At 54.2% G+C, this 17,639-nt stretch overlaps 2 protein-coding genes and 1 long non-coding RNA gene across 8 annotated transcripts; 1 reads left to right on the top strand and 2 right to left on the bottom strand.

The window, feature by feature from the left end:
• Positions 1-353: 353 nt before the first annotated feature.
• ACRBP (acrosin binding protein) lies at positions 354-7,946 on the bottom strand. 2 transcript variants are annotated; one of them, XM_030834603.3, is made up of 10 exons: positions 7,716-7,946; positions 7,289-7,507; positions 7,011-7,105; positions 6,429-6,543; positions 5,368-5,752; positions 4,786-4,918; positions 2,659-2,838; positions 2,385-2,552; positions 1,305-1,388; positions 354-782 (listed from the first exon to the last, which is right to left on the bottom strand). In XM_030834603.3, exons 1-10 carry the CDS (start codon positions 7,756-7,758, stop codon positions 630-632), a joined length of 1,575 nt encoding a protein of 524 aa, XP_030690463.2. In that variant the 5' UTR covers positions 7,759-7,946; the 3' UTR covers positions 354-629. The 2 variants fall into 2 exon arrangements, with proteins under 2 accessions (XP_030690463.2, XP_030690464.2); XM_030834604.3 differs by having other exon boundaries at positions 354-752; positions 7,716-7,945.
• Positions 7,172-12,669, top strand: LOC115841036 (uncharacterized). Of its 2 annotated transcripts, XR_011377743.1 has the most exons (4): positions 7,172-7,262; positions 8,065-8,190; positions 11,466-11,680; positions 12,169-12,669. It is a non-coding gene; the product is annotated as an uncharacterized lncRNA (long non-coding RNA). The 2 variants fall into 2 exon arrangements; XR_004034662.2 differs by lacking the exon at positions 7,172-7,262 and having other exon boundaries at positions 7,905-8,190.
• On the bottom strand, positions 8,683-16,365 carry ING4 (inhibitor of growth family member 4). Of its 4 annotated transcripts, none has more exons than XM_030834609.3 (8): positions 16,290-16,365; positions 12,601-12,672; positions 10,710-10,876; positions 10,415-10,529; positions 10,147-10,255; positions 9,744-9,891; positions 9,400-9,461; positions 8,683-9,291 (listed from the first exon to the last, which is right to left on the bottom strand). In XM_030834609.3, exons 1-8 carry the CDS (start codon positions 16,324-16,326, stop codon positions 9,252-9,254), a joined length of 750 nt encoding a protein of 249 aa, XP_030690469.1. In that variant the 5' UTR covers positions 16,327-16,365; the 3' UTR covers positions 8,683-9,251. The 4 variants fall into 4 exon arrangements, 3 of the variants coding, with proteins under 3 accessions (XP_030690469.1, XP_030690472.1, XP_030690470.1); XM_030834612.3 differs by having other exon boundaries at positions 8,684-9,291; positions 10,147-10,252; positions 10,424-10,529; XM_030834610.3 differs by having other exon boundaries at positions 8,689-9,291; positions 10,147-10,252.
• Positions 16,366-17,639: the final 1,274 nt, after the last annotated feature.

The following is a 17,639-nucleotide window of genomic DNA, read 5'->3' as shown; positions in this document are numbered from 1 at the left end:
GATGCAGCTCCTCCCCACATTCAGGCCATCGGGCCCATGACTGGACGTCACAGCAAAGGTTTCCTGAGCTCCAGCCCAGTTGTTTCCTTCCTCTTATAAAGAGCAAGTCCTACCCTACTGTCTGGGATTGGTCCCCCTGGACACAATCTCATTCAGCTTGTCCTCCAGAGGGACAGTCCTACATTCACATCTGAGATCATGGGATCAGGGCTTCAGAAACGGAGACACCCACGGCCTCAGGGCCCACATGGTCCCCAAGACACCCACCGGCTGTGACCTTCTTCAATCCAACTCTGATTTCTCAGGGCTTCTCCTCCTGGCAGAGGGCTGCTTCCCTGAGTACCATCCCCATGGTTCCCCCGCCTGCAGATGGATCCAGGGGTTGGAGGGTTGACTCCCCCGGGACAGGGCCAACGAGGGGGTCAGAACCAAAACAGCCCACACAGGTTGAAAATAAACATTTTATGTAAAGACATCCTTTAAGGGAGGTGGAGCTCCCATCGCAGACCTCTCCGGGACGGCTGCCCCAACCCAAGGGAAACGTTGAGTCTGGGCCAAGTAAGAGACAACCTGGGGTCTGAGAGCAATGGAGGGTGTGGAAAGTGGGTGGGGAGAGGGCAGAGTCCAGCTCAGCCGGCTTGGCCGAGAGTCAAGGTGCTAAACTCTTGGCTCCATCGAAGCACGAGGTCCTCGCTCTTGGCCGGGGTCAGGACGGTGTACGTCTCATTCTGCAGACATCTCATGCGGGACACCTGCACGGGGATTGGGCGCACGTGGTCCAGCTAGGAAAGCCAGGAGCCCGAGGTGTCGGAAATTCAAGAACAGGAGGTGGGCGGGCGTAGGCACAGGGAGCAGAGGGAAGGAGGAAACTCAGATGTGGGTTTTTAAAGCGGGGAGGCACACCACGTAGCCCGACTCCCCCTTTCAGAAATGAGGAGCCTGAGGCTGGAGAGGAAGTGACTTGGTTCAGACGACTTGGTGAGTAACAGCAAGAGCCAAGACTGAGGCCTCAGCCTCTCAGGCCCAACCCGGCTGGGGGTTCTTCCCTCCTGGCGCACCCACAGGGCCTCTGATGTGCTGCCTCCCTCCCTCCTGGAACCCTCTGCCTGGGGGCCTGGGAGAGCTGCTCACCCCAGGGCGGGAGGAGTGGGGACAGAGCTCCACGGAGGAGGCTCTGCCCGGAGATGCACCCATTCTCCACACCCCTGATGCTCGGACGCCACGGGGGGCCCAGAAAGGACCAGCCCTTGGGGCTGATGGGAGGCAGCAGGGGCGGGGGGGGGGCAGCAGAGGGAGGGGCTCACCTTCCGGTTCCGGTTTCTCATCCTACACTGCTGGCTTTTGAAGGCACAATAGTTCGGGTACTGCACGTATTCTGTGTCACAAATCTAAGCCAGGAGCGGGGGATGGGAGGTGGGAAGACATCAGAAGCCTCACAGACGCCAGCCCTGCAGAGTGCGCCCACGATGGCAGGACCAGGGCACAGAACCAGACCCTCTGCACCTGGGGTGTCCCCTGTGCCCTTCCCGTCCCACCCTCAGCCATGGTTCAGTTGCTGGGAAGAAGCCAGGAGCTGGAGCTGAGAAGGGGGTGCCCTGCTGGTCACCTAGCTGGGAAAGCAGCCGAGCGACGAGGGCCAGGGAAGGGGCCCAAGCAGCGGTCCCATCTCAGGGAGCTTCCTAGGGACTGTTCAGTGCGGAAGAGGTCAGAAGTGCCTCTAATGTATGACCCTGGGCCAGTCACTTCCCTCTATGAACCTCGCCTGCCCATCTATAAATCCAGGGGAGCAGCTGAGGCAGTCCGAGACCCCTTCCAGATCTAGGGGCCCAGGGAGAAGAGCTGGGCGGAGACCTCTCGGCTCAGATAAAAGCCCTCTCTTAAGCTGCCTCTGCTTTTCCTGGTCTTGATTTTTCCTGCTAAACCACAGAAGGGAGGGGCCAGGCTCTCAGCTACAGCAGCTCGTTCCGTGGGGGGAGGTAACTCTGGAGGCGGGGAGCAAAGTTGATCCCATTGAGAGGGAAAGCGCTAGAAGATTTGGGAAGGAGCCTCCAGACTTAGGCAGGGAAGCACTGGGTCACCGTCAGCAGCCATTTGGGGCAGAGATGAAGTCCCCCACCCCACCCGCTGCAGGTAACCGGCAGAGCTGGGACCAGACCTGTCTCACGCCCCCATGGCCTGTGCCCGCCCGGCCCTCCAGGTTTCTACGCCTTCGCTAAGCGCAATCCTGCTCTCTTGGGGGTCTGGAGGGTCTACTGGGGAGAGGCAGGAGGCTCAGTGAGGCCAGGGGCCCAAGCCCCCCTCCACATCCTAGGGTTCCCCAGAGCAGGGGACCAGAGGGAACCGGGGTGAGCAGGGTGGGGCTGAGCTTTGGGGAAGGCGCTGACCTTGGTGGGGAAGTCCCCATCCTGGAAGCTGAGGAACTCGGTCTGGAGCCAGCTGGCGACCCGATTGTCTTCGCAGCCCTTGGTGGCCAGCCGGGCACACCAGAAGTCCATGCGCAGCCCGCCATACAAATCCAGCGCGTAAAAGCGGCCCGATTTTAGGGTCCCTACCTGTGGCACGGGGCACAGGGGAGAGGTGGGCGTCATGGCCCCCCTGCTGCCCCATCCTGCCTGGGGCCTGAGGCCCCCGGCCGCTGCAGGCCACCCTCCTCGGTACCTGGGTGCCGACGGACATGCTCTGGGACGCGAGCAGGGGGCTGACGAAGGGCGTCTTGTGGGAGCTGTCACACTGCTGCCGCTGCAGGCTGGCCTCCGAGCGGCACTGCTCCAGCTTGAGGGAGCAGAACTCACAGAGGGCACATGTAGCCACGTGGCGCCGCCCAAGGCTGTCACAGACCTGAGGAGGAGCGCGGCTGGGGGACTGAGGCTCCCCCGCTTCCGCCCTCCAGAGCCGCTCCGCAGAATGTCTCCGCATTAAGTCTTTTCCAGAAGCTCCTGTGGCTTTTCCCTGCCCCCCTCCCCAAGAGTCCTCAAGGACCTCCCGTCGGCTCTCTGTTTCTTCACCCTTTTCCTGGATTATTTATCTACTCACAGGTAATATTCATCTCCCTGCTGGTGACACCCAAACCTTTACCATCACTTCTGATCTCTTTCCTGAGCTCCAAATCCCCACGGCCAAGTGCCTGACAGACATGTAACTTAGCCCGTCTGAAAAAGACCCATAACCCTCCCTTCCTCTCCGCTAATGATAACGCTAACATTCACAAAGAGTCGGCACAGTGCTGCGCACCATGGCGCTAAGTACCATCATCTCCTTGGGTCTCCACAGGAAGCTTCTACTAGCATAGGTACTAAGCAGGCCTCCGTTGTGTGCCTGACGAGGAAACTGAGGCTCCGTGAGGCTGAGTCAACTGCTCAAACCCACGTCTAGTGTGTGTGGAGCTGAGGCACTGGTCCTGGTGCTTCCAACTCCAAAACCTGTCCTCTGCCCGAGCACCTAGGCTCAGAACCTCCAAGTTCTTGGATGACATTTTGTATGTGGAGCCCGGTGGGGCTCTCTGCCCTGAGCAAGTCTCCCCAGCCTTCCAGGAGGAAGGAGGATCTCGCCCTGCAGCATCGCCAGTCCATCCCGTCAGCGTGTCACAGTCACAAAATCTCTTACGTCGCCTTCCTTGCTCCTCCTAACAGCACACGGGGGACGCATCATCATGTCCCTGACCCCAAATCATGACTGAATTCTCTTTTCTTACCAAATTAAATACAAATGCTTCAGACTGCCATTCGGGATTATTCACATCATGACCCTTATTATCTCTTTGACTCTAAAAATCCAGTGAGCCCTCCACCACTCCTGAACTTCCTACACTCCAAAACAAAAACAAAAAGACCCAGAAGAACTCTCTCTCCAGCACCTACCACACTCCTTTTGTAACGCTACTGAATCCCTGCTCCCTGCGGGCCGAGAACAGCAGTGTGCTCGTTTTTTGTTTGTTTTTTGTTTTGGTTCCATGTGGAATTTCTTCTCTTTCTTGCCTCAGAGACTTTGCACAAATTGATACTAACCCCTCTAGCAGGAACCTCTACCAACCCCTTCTTTTGCCTGGTTAACTTCTTTTAGCTCCGGGTCTCAGTTTACACATCATTTCCTCCAAGAGGCAATTCTCCGATCCAGCCCAACGCGACGTTTGTGCTCTCCATCTGCTCTCTGCACTTTGTGCTTGTCCGTCATGCATTGATCCTGCCACACCATTCTCCGTTTCCGCGTCTGTCTCTCCCACCGGACTCCAGGAGGAGAGGGAATGGGATCTGTTGTACTCATTGCTAAAATACCTAGGACAGAGTTGCTAACATCTCAAATATCTAGCCTGATCAATATTTGAACAAACGGATGAATGGGTGGCATACCAGCTCTCAACAAACATTTGCTAACTTGCACTTTTTGAAAGCCCTGTTTCCTGGGAATAGGACCTGCTGGGTGCTGAGGACACGTCGAGGCTGGGATCTCTCTACAGATCCCTGGAAACGGTTCTATGATCCCTCTGGAAAGAAGAGCTACATCTAAGGTAAAGCCAAGTCCTGCCGGTGGTGAACTGGCTCAGGAGATGACTCAAACCCAACGAGGCGCCGCCACAGCATGAATTCTGGACTGAAATGGATTCCAGACTCCGTCCTGTGACCTCCTCCTTTAAGGGGAGCTGGAGATACCCTTCCAAAGAAGGGATTCTCACTTGGAGAGAATCTCCAATGATGCCTCGGGCTTTATGTAGCCCCGCCCATTAACCGCTCCTGAGGCCCAGAGGATGCCCGGTGAGCATGGAGCCATTAAACAGCATGGTGGGCATACCGACTTCCCGAAACCGAGGATCTCATCCTCCAAGTGCTGCCAGGCCTTGGCTGTAGGGGTTATGACACAGGTGTTCTCCACAATCGAGTAGCACAGTGCCAGCAAGGCCTCCACGTGAGGCAGCTGCAGGAGACTGCAAGAAGACGGCACCGGCTGGGGCAGAAAGCCCACCCACTCTCTTCCCCTCCCCTTAGCGTCTAGTCCTAGTCACATACATTTAGCATGCTGGATGGGGCCCCGGAAGCCTCCAGGCCAACTGCCTCCTTTTACAAATGAGGAACTGAGATCCAGAAAGGGGAAGTAAAAGTTGCAGTGCTCATCAGGGTCAGAGACAACCCCAGAACCCAAGTCTGGTAGCTCTAGGTTCAGGGCGCACCCCACTACTTCATGTAGAGACGGACGTCTAGGGCAGTGCTTAAGCCCATGACGGCCACACAGCAGGCGAGGCAGGCAGCGGCTAGGTGCACCTGAAGCCCAGGCAGATGTGAATGGGTCTGGAGGCCGAAGCTGGCAAAGGGGGCTTCTCATTCCCAAAGACAGCGGGGAAGGTAGGGCCGGTGGGGCAGACAGAACTTCCTGTACCTGCCGGGGCTCTGGGCTTTCCAGATATTCTCCTCATATACATCATTCATTTCATTCATTTCATCCATTTCCTGCACGGATCGGATGACCTCTTGGATGTTCTCCATCGTCATGGGAGTAGACTCCACTTCCCGCACCCGGGGAGTGAAGGAGAAAGGGTTGGAAGTTACAAATTCAGACTGGGTCTTGGGCTCCGGGTCTGCCTGCAACCCAGACGTCACCTCCAGTGCCTGCTTTGTGCCCTGTCCTTCCTCCCACTCCTCCTCTTGTCCCTCCCGCTCCTGCCCTTGATCCTGGCCGCCCAGGGACAGGGAGGATTGTAGCAGCTCCTCCACGCTGCTGTTAAGCCGCTCGGGCCAGGGCTGGAAGGCCTGTTGTTCTGTGGCTGCAGCAGGGTTTGGGAGGGACCAAGAGAGAGAAGGGAAAGGGATGGTCAGGTTTCTGACCCCCCATGTCTTTGTTCGCAGAGGGACACACATAAACGCAGACAAAAACACATAAACAAACACATACATAAACACAAAGGCAGAGAAAGGCAGCGCAAAGTGCACATATTCATTCAGTTGAGCATAAAAAACACAGAAGAGAATACAAATATCAAAATAAAAGAACATTACCAGGGCGACAGTGGAGGCAGCGTCACCGGTCCCCTTTCCACCTCCCTTACAAGTGGTCCTCTTCCCTAAGCCACCTCAAATACCACCTTTTGTCCCCCTCACTTAGGAAACACCAGTATTCTGAATACCTAGCAACCAATCCTTTCTAGAGTGAAGATTTTAGCTGGGAAAAGTCCCAGAGCACTTCTTAATGTAGGAAGGTTTTGGGGAGCTAGGGAACATCGGTTCAGGGCAGAGATGTACGTAATGTCAGAAAACATCCTGGGACAGGAAAGCCCTAACTTGTATTCAGAAAAAGCAGGCTCTTCCTTATGTAAATAGCTGCCCATGGCCACCTCCACTGGCTCATCTCCCCACGTCCCTCCCACTGATGCCTTAAACCCTGGGCTCTGGGACTCGTGGGAGGAGAGGCTGGGAGTCTCCCGGGTGCTGGGAGGGTCTCACCTGTGATGTGGGAGGACTTGGGGGAGGTCATCGTCGTGAGCGGCACTTCAGAGGAAGTGTCCACCTCCTTGAGAGTGTTTGGTGAGATTGAGACTGGCTGGGAGCACCCGACCCGCTGCAAGGAGAGAAGCAAAGTGGGAACGCCTTTCCCAAAGGGCGGACTTCTACTCCTGCTTATCCTCCGTCCCTGTCCCTCGGGTCTCCTCTCTCACAGTTCCTGGGCGGGAATGAGGGCACATGGCCCCCGGTGGAACTCTCTAGACCTGAGAAAGGTCCCCTGCAAGATCAGACTCCCGTCTGGCCCACACTCCTGCCTTCAGTCTTTTGCATTTGACTTGAATGACATCACTGACCTGCTGGAAGGGCTTATCTCTGCCTCCTCCCATCCCTCTTCCCTACTTTTCTTGCGGTAACAGGACGGTTCTGACAGTCTGAATGCCCAAGGTGAGACTGTATGCACGTATAATCTGGGTAAATGATGGCAAAGTGGCAGGTAGGGAGGACCTAAGGCTGGCTTGGCGCCACTGCCACCGCCTGTCCCTTGATCCTTGACACCAGATCCAACCTCTGTCCCGGCCTCACCTTGGCGTAGTAGACGTGGTTGGAGCAACGGTACTGAGTAAACTGGCAAAAGGACTCAAACCGGGAGGCATGAGGGAGGTCGGAGCAGACAGCGCCTGGGGAAGGGCGTGCGGCGGAAGTGAACACACCAGGGGGAACGCCCTCTGGGAGGGGGCGGGACGGGGCGGTGGGCTCCCGGGGTCTGGAGAGCCCAGCACGCGGGCTCAGTGTGAGGCGCCAGCCACCCCCTCGCCCCGGGTCCAGCGAGCACAGGTCTGGCCCTCGAGGCGGGCCCTCACCTTCCGGCACCAGGCCGTGGTTTTCATACTGGTCCAGCTGGACGAGGGTGGGGTTCCGGCAGCCGTGGGTTGCGCGGAGCCGGCAGGTGGTCTCTGCCTTCCAGGTTGGGGTCAGCAGCGCAAAGAAGCGCTCATACTCGGTGGGAGAGAGGGGGCTGCCCGGAGTGGAGGTCAAGAGGGTATCCTGGGCGGGGGCCGGTGCCGGAGGCAGGAGCAGCACTGCGGGGCGGGAAACAGACCACGGATGGACCCAACTCCGACACCGGGCGAGCCGGCCCGTGCACACGGGGACCGGGGTGTCTGGCCGCCGAGCCCGCGGGCGAGGGCGAGAGGGCTGGGGCGGGGGGAGGGGCTGGAAGCGGCCGGCCCAGGGGAAGGCGGTTCAGAGACGGTGCAGGGAGGGCTCCGGGGGCGGACGCGCGCTCACCCCTCAGGAGTGAGAGAAGGGAGGCGGCGGCGAGCTGCCTCATGGCCCCGGACGGTCGCCCGTGTTCCCGGGACGGAGCGGCCTCTAACGGGCCGAGCCAGGGCTAGCCGGCGGGCGGGGGCCGCGGGTGCGAGGCCGCCGACGTCACAAAGGGCGGGGCGGGCCACGCGGGGGGTGGGGGACGGGGAAACGGACGTTTGGCCGGGCTCGGTCGGAGGGCGGGTGCGGGTCCCCGCGTGTCACGCTCCAACACGAGAGGACAAGGAGGGCAGGAGTGATCACTGACTCGGTGCCTTGGACGGCGGAGCTCCTGTGTTGTTCCTTACGCGTGACGTTTTTTCATCTCAAGGTGATCCCATAAAGTGGATACTGTTACTAGCCCTATTTTACAATCTTCCCAAGAAGGGGTGAGGCCTGGAAGTGAGGCGCGCAGAGATGGGACGTACAACACCAAGTCTGGAGAGGGCGCCTCCAGGTAAGGAGCCGAAGGAGAAGCAAGAGGGGGTTCGGGTGAGGAGGAGATGGGGCATAAGGGGGGCTCAGTCTAAGGAGGTGGTTTCCTGGTGGAGGCGGGCCAGACAGCTCACTGGTGTAGGGCAAACTACGTGTTTTTCTGTTTTGTGTTTAAAATAAGTCAGCCTGATACTTAGTCACGTATAAAGCACACAGTACACATTTACTGGAAATTAAGTGAAAGGCATCTAAGGGAGAAAAGATGCAGAATCGTAAAGGTTTTGGAAACCCTGGTCTGAGGCACAGTCCCCAGGCAGCTCGGGTGGTTCCAGAGAAGTTGACAAGTTGTGGATTCTGGGGCAGAGGTACCACTTCTGGTTCCACATCTTGTCCCACTTCTGGCATGTCATCCTCCCACCTTTTAGCCAACTCAGAGGATGCAAAATATGCTTAGCACATGCACTGAAATAGTGTCTCTACAATAAACACAGCAGGCCAACATGTACAGCTTTTATTCACCGACCCACTTCCTTTCCATATGAGATATCTGCACTCCACCCTGCCCCTCCCACTCACAAACCAGGATGAATCCTCTTGGCACAGAGGAAGGGGTGACCCTTCAGCCAGGGCCACAGCCCAGATGATCTGGAGGAGCCCCCGCTGGAAAAGCAGGAAGAGAGTGAAAAAAGTTTATCACGCCATGGCCCCCCACGAGGGGAGGGGATCAGGAGGCTGGGGGAGGGCCCATGCTACTGCCCCAGTCCTTAAATACAAAGCAAGGGGAGTAAGAGGACCATCCCTCAAAAATACAGCACCAACCTCAGCATGGAGGCAAAAGGACAGTGGGCAAGACCCCTTCCCTCTGAAGGGGGCGGGCTGAATGAGAGCACATACCGTTAGTGGCTGCAGCAACCCCCGTACCAGGGTCTGGGTGCAGCCTCAGCACCAGGAGTGGGGAGGCGAGGAGAGGGGATGACAACTCTGCGCCACCCACCTCTCCCTGACCCCAGCCAGGCATCCCTCTCCCCACTAGCCCAGGTCAGGGGATGTGGAAGAAACTGTGTTGGAATCCAAGGCCCTTGTCTATTTCTTCTTCCGTTCTTGGGAGCAGCGTGGGCAAAACCTTCAAAGGAACGTGACAGAGAAGGGGGAGAGAGTGAGCGAAAGGGCGGATGCCCTCTGTCACTCACTCAGCTCGTGACAGTCCAGCCCCACCGCAGCTCTCACTCACCACTTCCCCCGAGGCTTGGTGGTCAGCCCCACACAGGCAAAATGGAACCACTCGATGGAACACTGGGAAAGGAAGAGGATGGGAGAAGCAGAACTCAGGGACCGGGGGGGGGCAGAGGAAAGAAAAGAACCCCCCCCACCCTCCATTCCCCTCCCCATCCTTTAGGAATACTCCCCTATTCCATCCCTTGGGAGAATTCTTGAAGGGTCCAAGGCCAACCAACTCCAACTACCTTTCTCCTATCCCGAAGTCCCCCTATTCAACCGTTACCCCCCTTCTTGTACCCAACTCCCTTCATGTCCACCAGAACCCCCCCCCCCATCCTGAGGCAAAACAGTTCTTACATCAGGGTTGTCACAGCCAATCATCTCTCCATAGGAGACCTGGTGACAAAGGCAATAGGTGGGTTCGTTGGGATCCACAGGCATATCCAACACATCAGAGGGGTGGACACTGCCAAAGGTCACTGAGGGCATCCCATACTCAGGGCTTCTGCGTGCCAAGAGGGAGAGAAAGTGTCATCTGCAGGAAGGGAAGCTACAGCTTGAGATGCCCAGAGCCAGCGGAGGAGGAGGTCCTTGTGGGGCTAGTGATCTGTGGCTTCTCCTCTGTATCCAGCAGATACCAAAATGGCAAGGAGAGTTGTTGGCACAGGACACAGCAAAGTGGCAAGGGGCACTGTGGCTGGGGTGAGGTGGCGGGAAAGAGGAGTCTGTCCCTTGGCAAAATGCTCCCTGACACACTCACGTGCGCACAAGTTTTAACTTCTTCTGGGCAGCCTTGGGGGCTTCTTCGTCGGAGTTTTTCCCTTTGGAACGAGCACGGGCAGCCTTCTTCTCCTTTTGAGTCCGGCCTTCTAGGCAAAAGGGGGGGAAGCCAGAAGGCAGGGAGACAGAAGGATGGGTTAAGCCCCCCTCCCCCTGCCCCTCCTCCAAGCCGGTGCAGGCTGGCTTCTCCCTCGGGGTCCTCGCCCTACCCCTCGCCCCACCTCTCACAGCCCCGCCCCCCTCCTCACTCTTTTTGCCTTTGCTGGAAGAGCTGTCATAGTCACTTGACTCAATCTGCTTCTCCTTCAGATCAGCCTCAAAACGGGCCAGGTCTGTGTCCAGTCGCCGAATGTGTTTGTCCACCTGGGTGGGAAGGAAGGAGAAGGAAGAGCTACAGGGCTGGTTCCAGTTAAAGAAAACAGGCGGAGGCAGATTCTATGGATCTCCCAGACCCAAAACAGATCCCAACACGGCTGAAGGAGGGGGTCTAGGACCCCGAGGAATAGACGGGAGGCAGGTGGGGAGCCATGAACAGGGCCATACCATCTCATAGGTCTGCATGGCAAGCTGCACCTTGTCGTCACCAAATCCCTTGCACTTGCCATAGGCTTCCTGGATCTGTCTGAGAAGGGCCAGTTTCTCCTCGGAGCTCAGGCTGCGGGCGCTACTCATATACTCAGTGGCCAACTTGTCAATTTCAGCCTTCAGGTCTACAACAGAGACAGAGGCCTGGTCACAATGGCCCCTGAGTGGCTAGGTGGAACACACTTCTTCCTCTTGCTCCTTGGACCTTTTCCATTGACCATCATAACCTTCCAATTAAAACGTACTGAACATTCCTAGGTACTGTGCCACGTACTCAAGTAATGCAACATGTTCACAATATTTGTTTCAAAGGTGCCTTCGGGTGCTGAAAACATTGCTATCATAGTTGGAACTGAATTTATTGAACCATAATGAGGGATTCCTGGCACCCGGCACTAATACGAAGTGTGTTTTTGTCGCTGTCTGAAGATGCTTCTGTGCAGGGCTTGCTGCCTCTTGAACCATGAACTTTCTCTCAAAAGCCATCTGGTTTCTCGTCTCGAAAACATCCCACGACAGCTCTGAGTGCTACAAACCAGGCTGGGTCCTCTGCTGCTGCTGGCTTCCAGGCCTGTGCATCTGTGTCTCATCATTTAAAATTAGGCCCCGGTCCATTCGCGGCACAGGTCTTCTACTTACTGCCCACCCTGTTTTGCTCATCGTTTGCAACTTGCTTATATTTCCCATCACTTTTTTTCTGTTTGTTCATTTTAGATATTGCTCCAAACGTTTCTGCAAGGCTGGTGACGTCCCAAGACACTGAGACTTTAGATGCCCCTGCCCAATATTTGGTAGTGCTCACAAAACATGTCGATGGAGAAAAAAGTATGACTGCAACACGGGGCAGCAAGAGGTAACAGGGAAGACCTGCGCGCACTAGGCTTACGCCCCGCTTCCTTTGAGGCCCTTGGAGGACGCTGGAAAAGCATGTATGTAGTTCAGTAATCTCCAACGGGTCTTTCTGTGCATGAACTCAAGAGCTGGAACTGTATTACAAAGCAAGGAGCTGGTGCTCAGCATTCAGCAGGGAGTTCTCAGGGGCCTACGTCCAGGATTTTAGATGATGTTCACCTTTTCATGAGTGAACTTACCAAGAGTAACTTAAATCACAGCTTTAGGTATTCTAACAACAGCTTGTTACATCCTTGGGCACAGTTACATGAGGATGCACCTACATATCCATCAGCAGGTGCGGGGGGATAGCTCCAACAAATACCTTTGACCTTGAAGAGACAAACCTGACCACTGTAGTGTGGCCTCAGGCTCTAAATGCATGCCTCAGTGCAGCCAGACTTGCTCAACGCCCAGGCAAGGCCGCAGATGGTACCCAGTGCTTCTGTGCGGCTGAAGAATATAGTGTAGAGATCCTGATGTTTGTTAATTGCTGCTCTTCCTTCTTTTTTCCTTTCTTTTTAAGATCTTCTCATGCAGCAAAGTTCCTGTCTACCAACATGAGTTGCAGTCTAAAGCCACAGTGAATTTTGTGACAGTAACATTAACAATCCAATGGAATAGAAACATTCTAGTCTTCCTATAAACGTACTGAACATGGAGAACAGAAATGATTCTAGGCATGACTTTGGTTTTTTTAATTCTTCTTGAGGGAGATATAAAGAGCACAGCATCTTTGAATTCTTGAGGCACTGTCACAATACGCCATGTGTTATGGAAAAGCTGACACACAAATATGGGTCATTATTACTCTCCTTCTAAGAACTGCAAGAGAGTGAGTGAGAGAGAGAGAGAGAAGCTGCAGCAATCCAGACCAGACGATATGCTAACACCAAACAGAAGAAGAAACGATCATATACACACTCACTATACACTGGACTCCTTACTCTGTACGTACCCTCTGTTCTTTGGTCCAGGTCCCTCATGAGCTGGAAGTTTCTCTGCAGTTCAAATGGGAGGTTTTCAATACCTGGGGAGAAGAGGAGAAATTGAGCCTCCCTGGACGTCCTAGGCCCTACCGCTGCTTTTAAAGAACAGGTCCAAAACAACACTCGGTTTTCCCTCCTTCAAACCGCTGGATTATCTGTTACAGCACTCATCGTTCTGCTCTCAGGAGAGGTCACGTCCGCCTCTTTCCACAACTAACCCCTCCATCTCTACACAGCTTTCCCACCCTTCCTCCCTTCAGTGACTTTACAAATCAGCCCTTCCCTTTCCTTTCTTTCAATCTCTGTCTCCAAGCTCCTTGCCCTCAACTTACAAATACCCTCCTGGCATCCTCCACCACTCATCACACACACACTTCCAACCTGCTCTCCATACAGTAGCCAGAATTGTTCTTTAAAAAATGCAGATCTGGGCTTCCCTGGTGGCGCAGTGGTTGGGGGTCCGCCTGCCGATGCAGGGGACACGGGTTCATGCCCCGGTCCGGGAAGATCCCACATGCCGTGGAGCGGCTGCGCCCATGAGCCACGGCCGCTGAGCCTGCGCGTCCGGAGCCTGTGCTCCGCAACGGGAGAGGCCACAACGGTGAGAGGCCCGCGTACCGCAAAAAAAAAAAAAAAAAAAAAAAAAAAAAAGCAGATCTGCTCAAGTCACTGTCCTGTTTATAACCCTCGAGTAACCTCCTACTGCAATATTCCTATTGCTATTCTGCACTTTCTGGCCCTTGCTTCCCTCACACCAGCCCTAACTCACATCAGTCCCTGTCTGTGCTCTCTCTCTGCTCTATCATACTGGCCTCCACTGAGTGCCTTGAACTTGCCAGTGCTCTTCATGACACTTGGCTTCTCACACGCTACTCTCTCTGCCCAGAATGCCCTGCCCAGTCTTCTTCATCCCACCTCCACCATACCTCTTGGCCTTCAAATTCCTGTTCATTCTTCAAAGTTCAGCTCAACCCTGACTGCCCCAAACTCCAACAAGTGCCCTGGATTATGCTGTCATGCTATTTTTTTTTTTAAATACGTATTTCGCTGCGTGGGGTCTTAGTTGCAGTACACGGGATCTTTGTTGCGTGCGGGACCTTTTAGTTGTGGCATGTGGGATCTTGTATTTGCAGCGTGTGGGATCTAGCTCCCTCCCTGACCACGGATCGAACCCAGGCCCCCTGCATTGGGAGTGCGGAGTCTTAACCACTGGACCACCAGGGAAGTCCCTGTCGTGGTATTTTGTGTCTACCCTTTTGGGCTCTTATCCAATGTACTTACATAAGTAATTGTGTAATTAGTTATTTGGTATGTCTCCCCAGCTCTCCAGAAGGGTTAGATGCATCTGTCTTCTTCCCTATTTCTCTAGAGTTTAGAACTATGATGTGCATACAGAGGATCCTCAGTAAATACTTGAATAAATGCATGAATACTTAAGTCTCTCTCATAAAAGAAAAATCTCTTCCCATGACTCCACTTCCAACTTTTAAAATGCCTCCACTGCTTTAACCTATAAACTGAGGTTCGCCACCACCAGTTTACTGAGACTAAGCCATCAGTGACTTACCAAGTCAAATGATGGGTTACTAGTCCCATCCTAAAAAAATTACCTTCGCAGGATCTGGCACCATCTTCTCGTCTTCGAATAACTTTCTTCCTCTTAAGATTCCAAATCTCATCACATACTTTCTAGCAATTCCGTCACTGACATTTCCTTAGCCTGTCCCTTAAATGTTAATATTTTCTTGAGCTTACACTTAATTTAATCCTCTAGTTTTCTCACTTGCTTTCTCTGAATGATCTCCATCTTATTTACTCTTACAGATACAATTACCATTCCTATGCTTAAATCTAAGTTGAATAAATACGTTACTGTTACTCCTGAATTTCCTATCTTGTTGATGATTTACTGTCTACCTCACTTCCCAAACAGGAAATAGAGAAGTCACCTTAGATTCCTCCTTCTCTCTCAACCACTCAGTCAGTCAATCCTGTCATATTTAACTCCTAAACACTTCTGTCACTCCCTGAGATCAGGTCCTCATCTCTGACCAGGACTGTTATCCCTAACTGATCCCTATTACCAATGTCATCATGCTCCAATTTATCATGCAACATTTATTTTCCTTTATATAAAAAAAATCACTCTATTTAGAAAATCTGTTGGTTCCTCGCTATTTAAAGTGCACGCTGGTGGACTTCCCTGGTGGTGCAGTGGTTAAGAATCCGCCCACCCGCACTGGTTGAGAGTCCGCCTGCCGATGCGGGGGACGCGGGTTCGGGCCCTGATCCAGGAAGATCGCACATGCTGCGGAGCAACGAAGCCCGTGTGCCACAACTACTGAGCCTGCGCTCTAGAGCCCACGAGCCACAACTACTGAGCCCGCGTGCCACAACTACTGAAGCCGGCGCGCCTCGAGCCCGTGCTCCGCAACAAGAGAAACCACCGCAATGAGAAGCCCGCGCACTGCAACAAAGAGTAGCCCCCGCTCACCGCAACTAGAGAAAGCCTGCGGGCAGCAACGAAGACCCAATGCAGCTAAAACAAACAAACAAATAAATAAACATAACGTGCAAGCTTCTTAGCTTGGCTTAAACGACCTTGCACAACCTAGCCCCAGCTACCTTCTCCAGTCTCGTTTCCCAATCTTGCACCTCGGAGTCCTATACATCAAACACTCTGGCCTCACTTTTCCCTGGTTTTGCCACAAACCCATCATAACACCTTTGCTGATGCTTTCCCCAACCTGCAATTCCCTCTCCCTCTCCGCACTCAACCTTCAAGTTTCTATACATCACATCCTCTGTACAGCTTTACCTACACCCCCAGGTAATGAGCCCCTCCTTCTCCAGTGTTACCTACTGTCCTTTTAATGTATTTCTATTATTTCATTTGTCACACTGTTTTATAAATATTAGCAGAACCTGTGTTCTACTAGACTATGAGCACTTGAGGGCAAGAGCCGGGTCTTATTCATTCTTGTATATCGCCAGTACCTGCCATTATGTCTGACCCATAGCAGAACCTCAAAAAACGAATGAATGACTCTCAACGGTAAGGCAAATGTAAGGGCATAGGGTGACGGACTCTGTGAAGAGGTAGGTTACACAAATAGCATAAACATAACACCAGATTTCCATTTGATGGGAATTGGATCTTTACTCCAAGAGGAGAAGCCTTCCGGTTCATCATGTGACAGTGGTCACTCGTAACCCCCCATCCCCACGAGAAGCCGCTTCTTCGAAAGAACTGGTTGGAGGAGCCGCGAGCAGATCTTCATCGCTGCTCCAAATGGCAGTGGATGATATATTAATACGAAAACGACCGATTCGGAACGATTTTAAGAAAATGATATATGCTGAGGCCAGAGACTCTGCAGACGGGGGCAGCAAATATCTTCCCGGCTATGCCCACCAGCCCTTCAAGAGCCGTCCCCCAGCCCTGCCGCGCAGCCCCTCCCCCGTCTACACCCCAGAGCGAGGCCTCGACCCCGGTGCCCCGCCCCCTATTTCTTCACACCCTCCAGTATTTTCTCTCGCTCAACCTTTCACGACTGTCACTTTCTGACCACCGGGACTTCGGAGCCGTGAAGCTCCTCAGCCCCGATCCCCCCGACCCGTCTGTGACCCCTGACCCCCTCCTCCAGCCTGCTCTTACTGTCCAGATAATGTTCCAAATACATCCCCGCAGCCATCTTGAAGCAAAACAAAGCAACTTCCGCTCCGCCCCGGAAGTGACTGAACGCGAAGGGAGCCGAAGAGCTCCTACCCGGCCTGGAGCCCTTCCGCCCTCACGAGGGGAACTTTCCGCCCTCACGAGGAGAACTTCCGCCCTCACGAGACGAACTTCCGGTCTGAGTACAGGGCCCGCCGAGTTGCCTTCGCCTGGCGCAGACACTGGTCCGTGGCGGGTCGGCCGGGTGCGGGGTCGGCGGCGGTGGCCGCCGCGGCCGAGGGCGCCATTTTGCGTCCTCGCTCAAACTTCCATCCCCTCCAGGACGGGGACGTGCGGGCGTGAGAGCAAGGAAACCTGTCTCTTTGGGCTTTCAGTCCACAGAGAGTCCGTCTCAGCAGCTGGGGAATGTGAATCGGCCCCTTTGGCGGAATGTGAAGCTGGCGACCAGAGCAGGTGCCTTCTTCCGCGTCTCTAGTTTCTTAGGAAGTTGAGGAGGCGCCTGGCGATGCGTGGTTTAAATCCTCCCCGTTTCTGTTCACTCGCGCGAACACCAACTCCCCAGGATTATGTTTTAACGTGGAAACAGTTGATTATTTATAAACTCTACTTATAAATACAAAGAACTACTCACACAATAAAGCTGCGGCTCTCCACACCTTTTGTCAGGGTTCCTGTCACTTGAGGACGTTCTCGCTTGTAAAGTGACAGAGTGCTTCTGGCCTTGCCCTCCTGTTTGTCTCCCTTTTTATTCGAGTTTGGGTACGATGTTAACTGGCACCATAATTCTGAAAGGATTGGGGCACGGAGCTGTCACAACGGGGCCAGTTGGATGCCGACTATCACCCTGGTCCGCGACATCACAGCGACAACTACGCTCCTCGTCCGGATGGAAAGCCACCAAGTGCACGACAGGCCGCCACCACACCAGGGACGCAGAACTCAACGCCCAGAGCCGGAGAGTGTTAGGAAGACAGTTTTGGAGATCACTGTCACCCCAAATCACGCGTTCTTAATAAGTATTAATGTCACATGGCAGGTTTTGGTTTGGGGTTTTGTTTTTTGGACTGTGCCGCGGCTTGCGGGTCGTTCCCCGACCAGGGACTGAAGCCGGGTGGCGGCTGTGAGAGCCCAAGATCCTAACCACTGGGCCACCAGGGAACGCCCACATGGCAGATTTTCAATGAAACATTTCAGCCACATAATTTAGCTCAAATATGTAAAAAAGGACAAGGTGAAACCCCAGGTTTACTACTGAGCAGGTGGTAGATAGAGCAATAGAATCTAGAAGACGTCCCTCTAATTGCACGCGGCAGACCCTTGGATTATCTAATC

Source organism: Globicephala melas, chromosome 10 (assembly GCF_963455315.2).
Source record: "Globicephala melas chromosome 10, mGloMel1.2, whole genome shotgun sequence".
Classification (NCBI taxonomy): domain Eukaryota; kingdom Metazoa; phylum Chordata; class Mammalia; order Artiodactyla; family Delphinidae; genus Globicephala; species Globicephala melas.
Note: the sequence above shows the minus strand (reverse complement) of the source record. Positions and strands in the feature narration are given on the sequence as shown.

What these genes read in the sequence shown, in the direction of transcription:
- ACRBP (XM_030834603.3), bottom strand. Translation starts at nt 7,758, where the DNA reads ATGAGGCAGCTCGCCGCCGCCTCCCTTCTCTCACTCCTGAGGG. An exon ending in TCCTCGGTTTCGGGAAGTCG is followed by an intron (nt 2,839 to 4,785) that starts GTATGCCCACCA and finishes GCTCCTCCTCAG; the next exon opens with GTCTGTGACAGCCTTGGGCG. An exon ending in TGAGAAACCGGAACCGGAAG is followed by an intron (nt 783 to 1,304) that starts GTGAGCCCCTCC and finishes TGGCTTTCCTAG; the next exon opens with CTGGACCACGTGCGCCCAAT.
- ING4 (XM_030834609.3), bottom strand. Translation starts at nt 16,326, where the DNA reads ATGGCTGCGGGGATGTATTTGGAACATTATCTGGACA. An exon ending in TTTGGAACATTATCTGGACA is followed by an intron (nt 12,673 to 16,289) that starts GTAAGAGCAGGC and finishes TCTTCTCCCCAG; the next exon opens with GTATTGAAAACCTCCCATTT. An exon ending in ACCAAGCCTCGGGGGAAGTG is followed by an intron (nt 9,292 to 9,399) that starts GTGAGTGAGAGC and finishes GTTCCTTTGAAG; the next exon opens with GTTTTGCCCACGCTGCTCCC.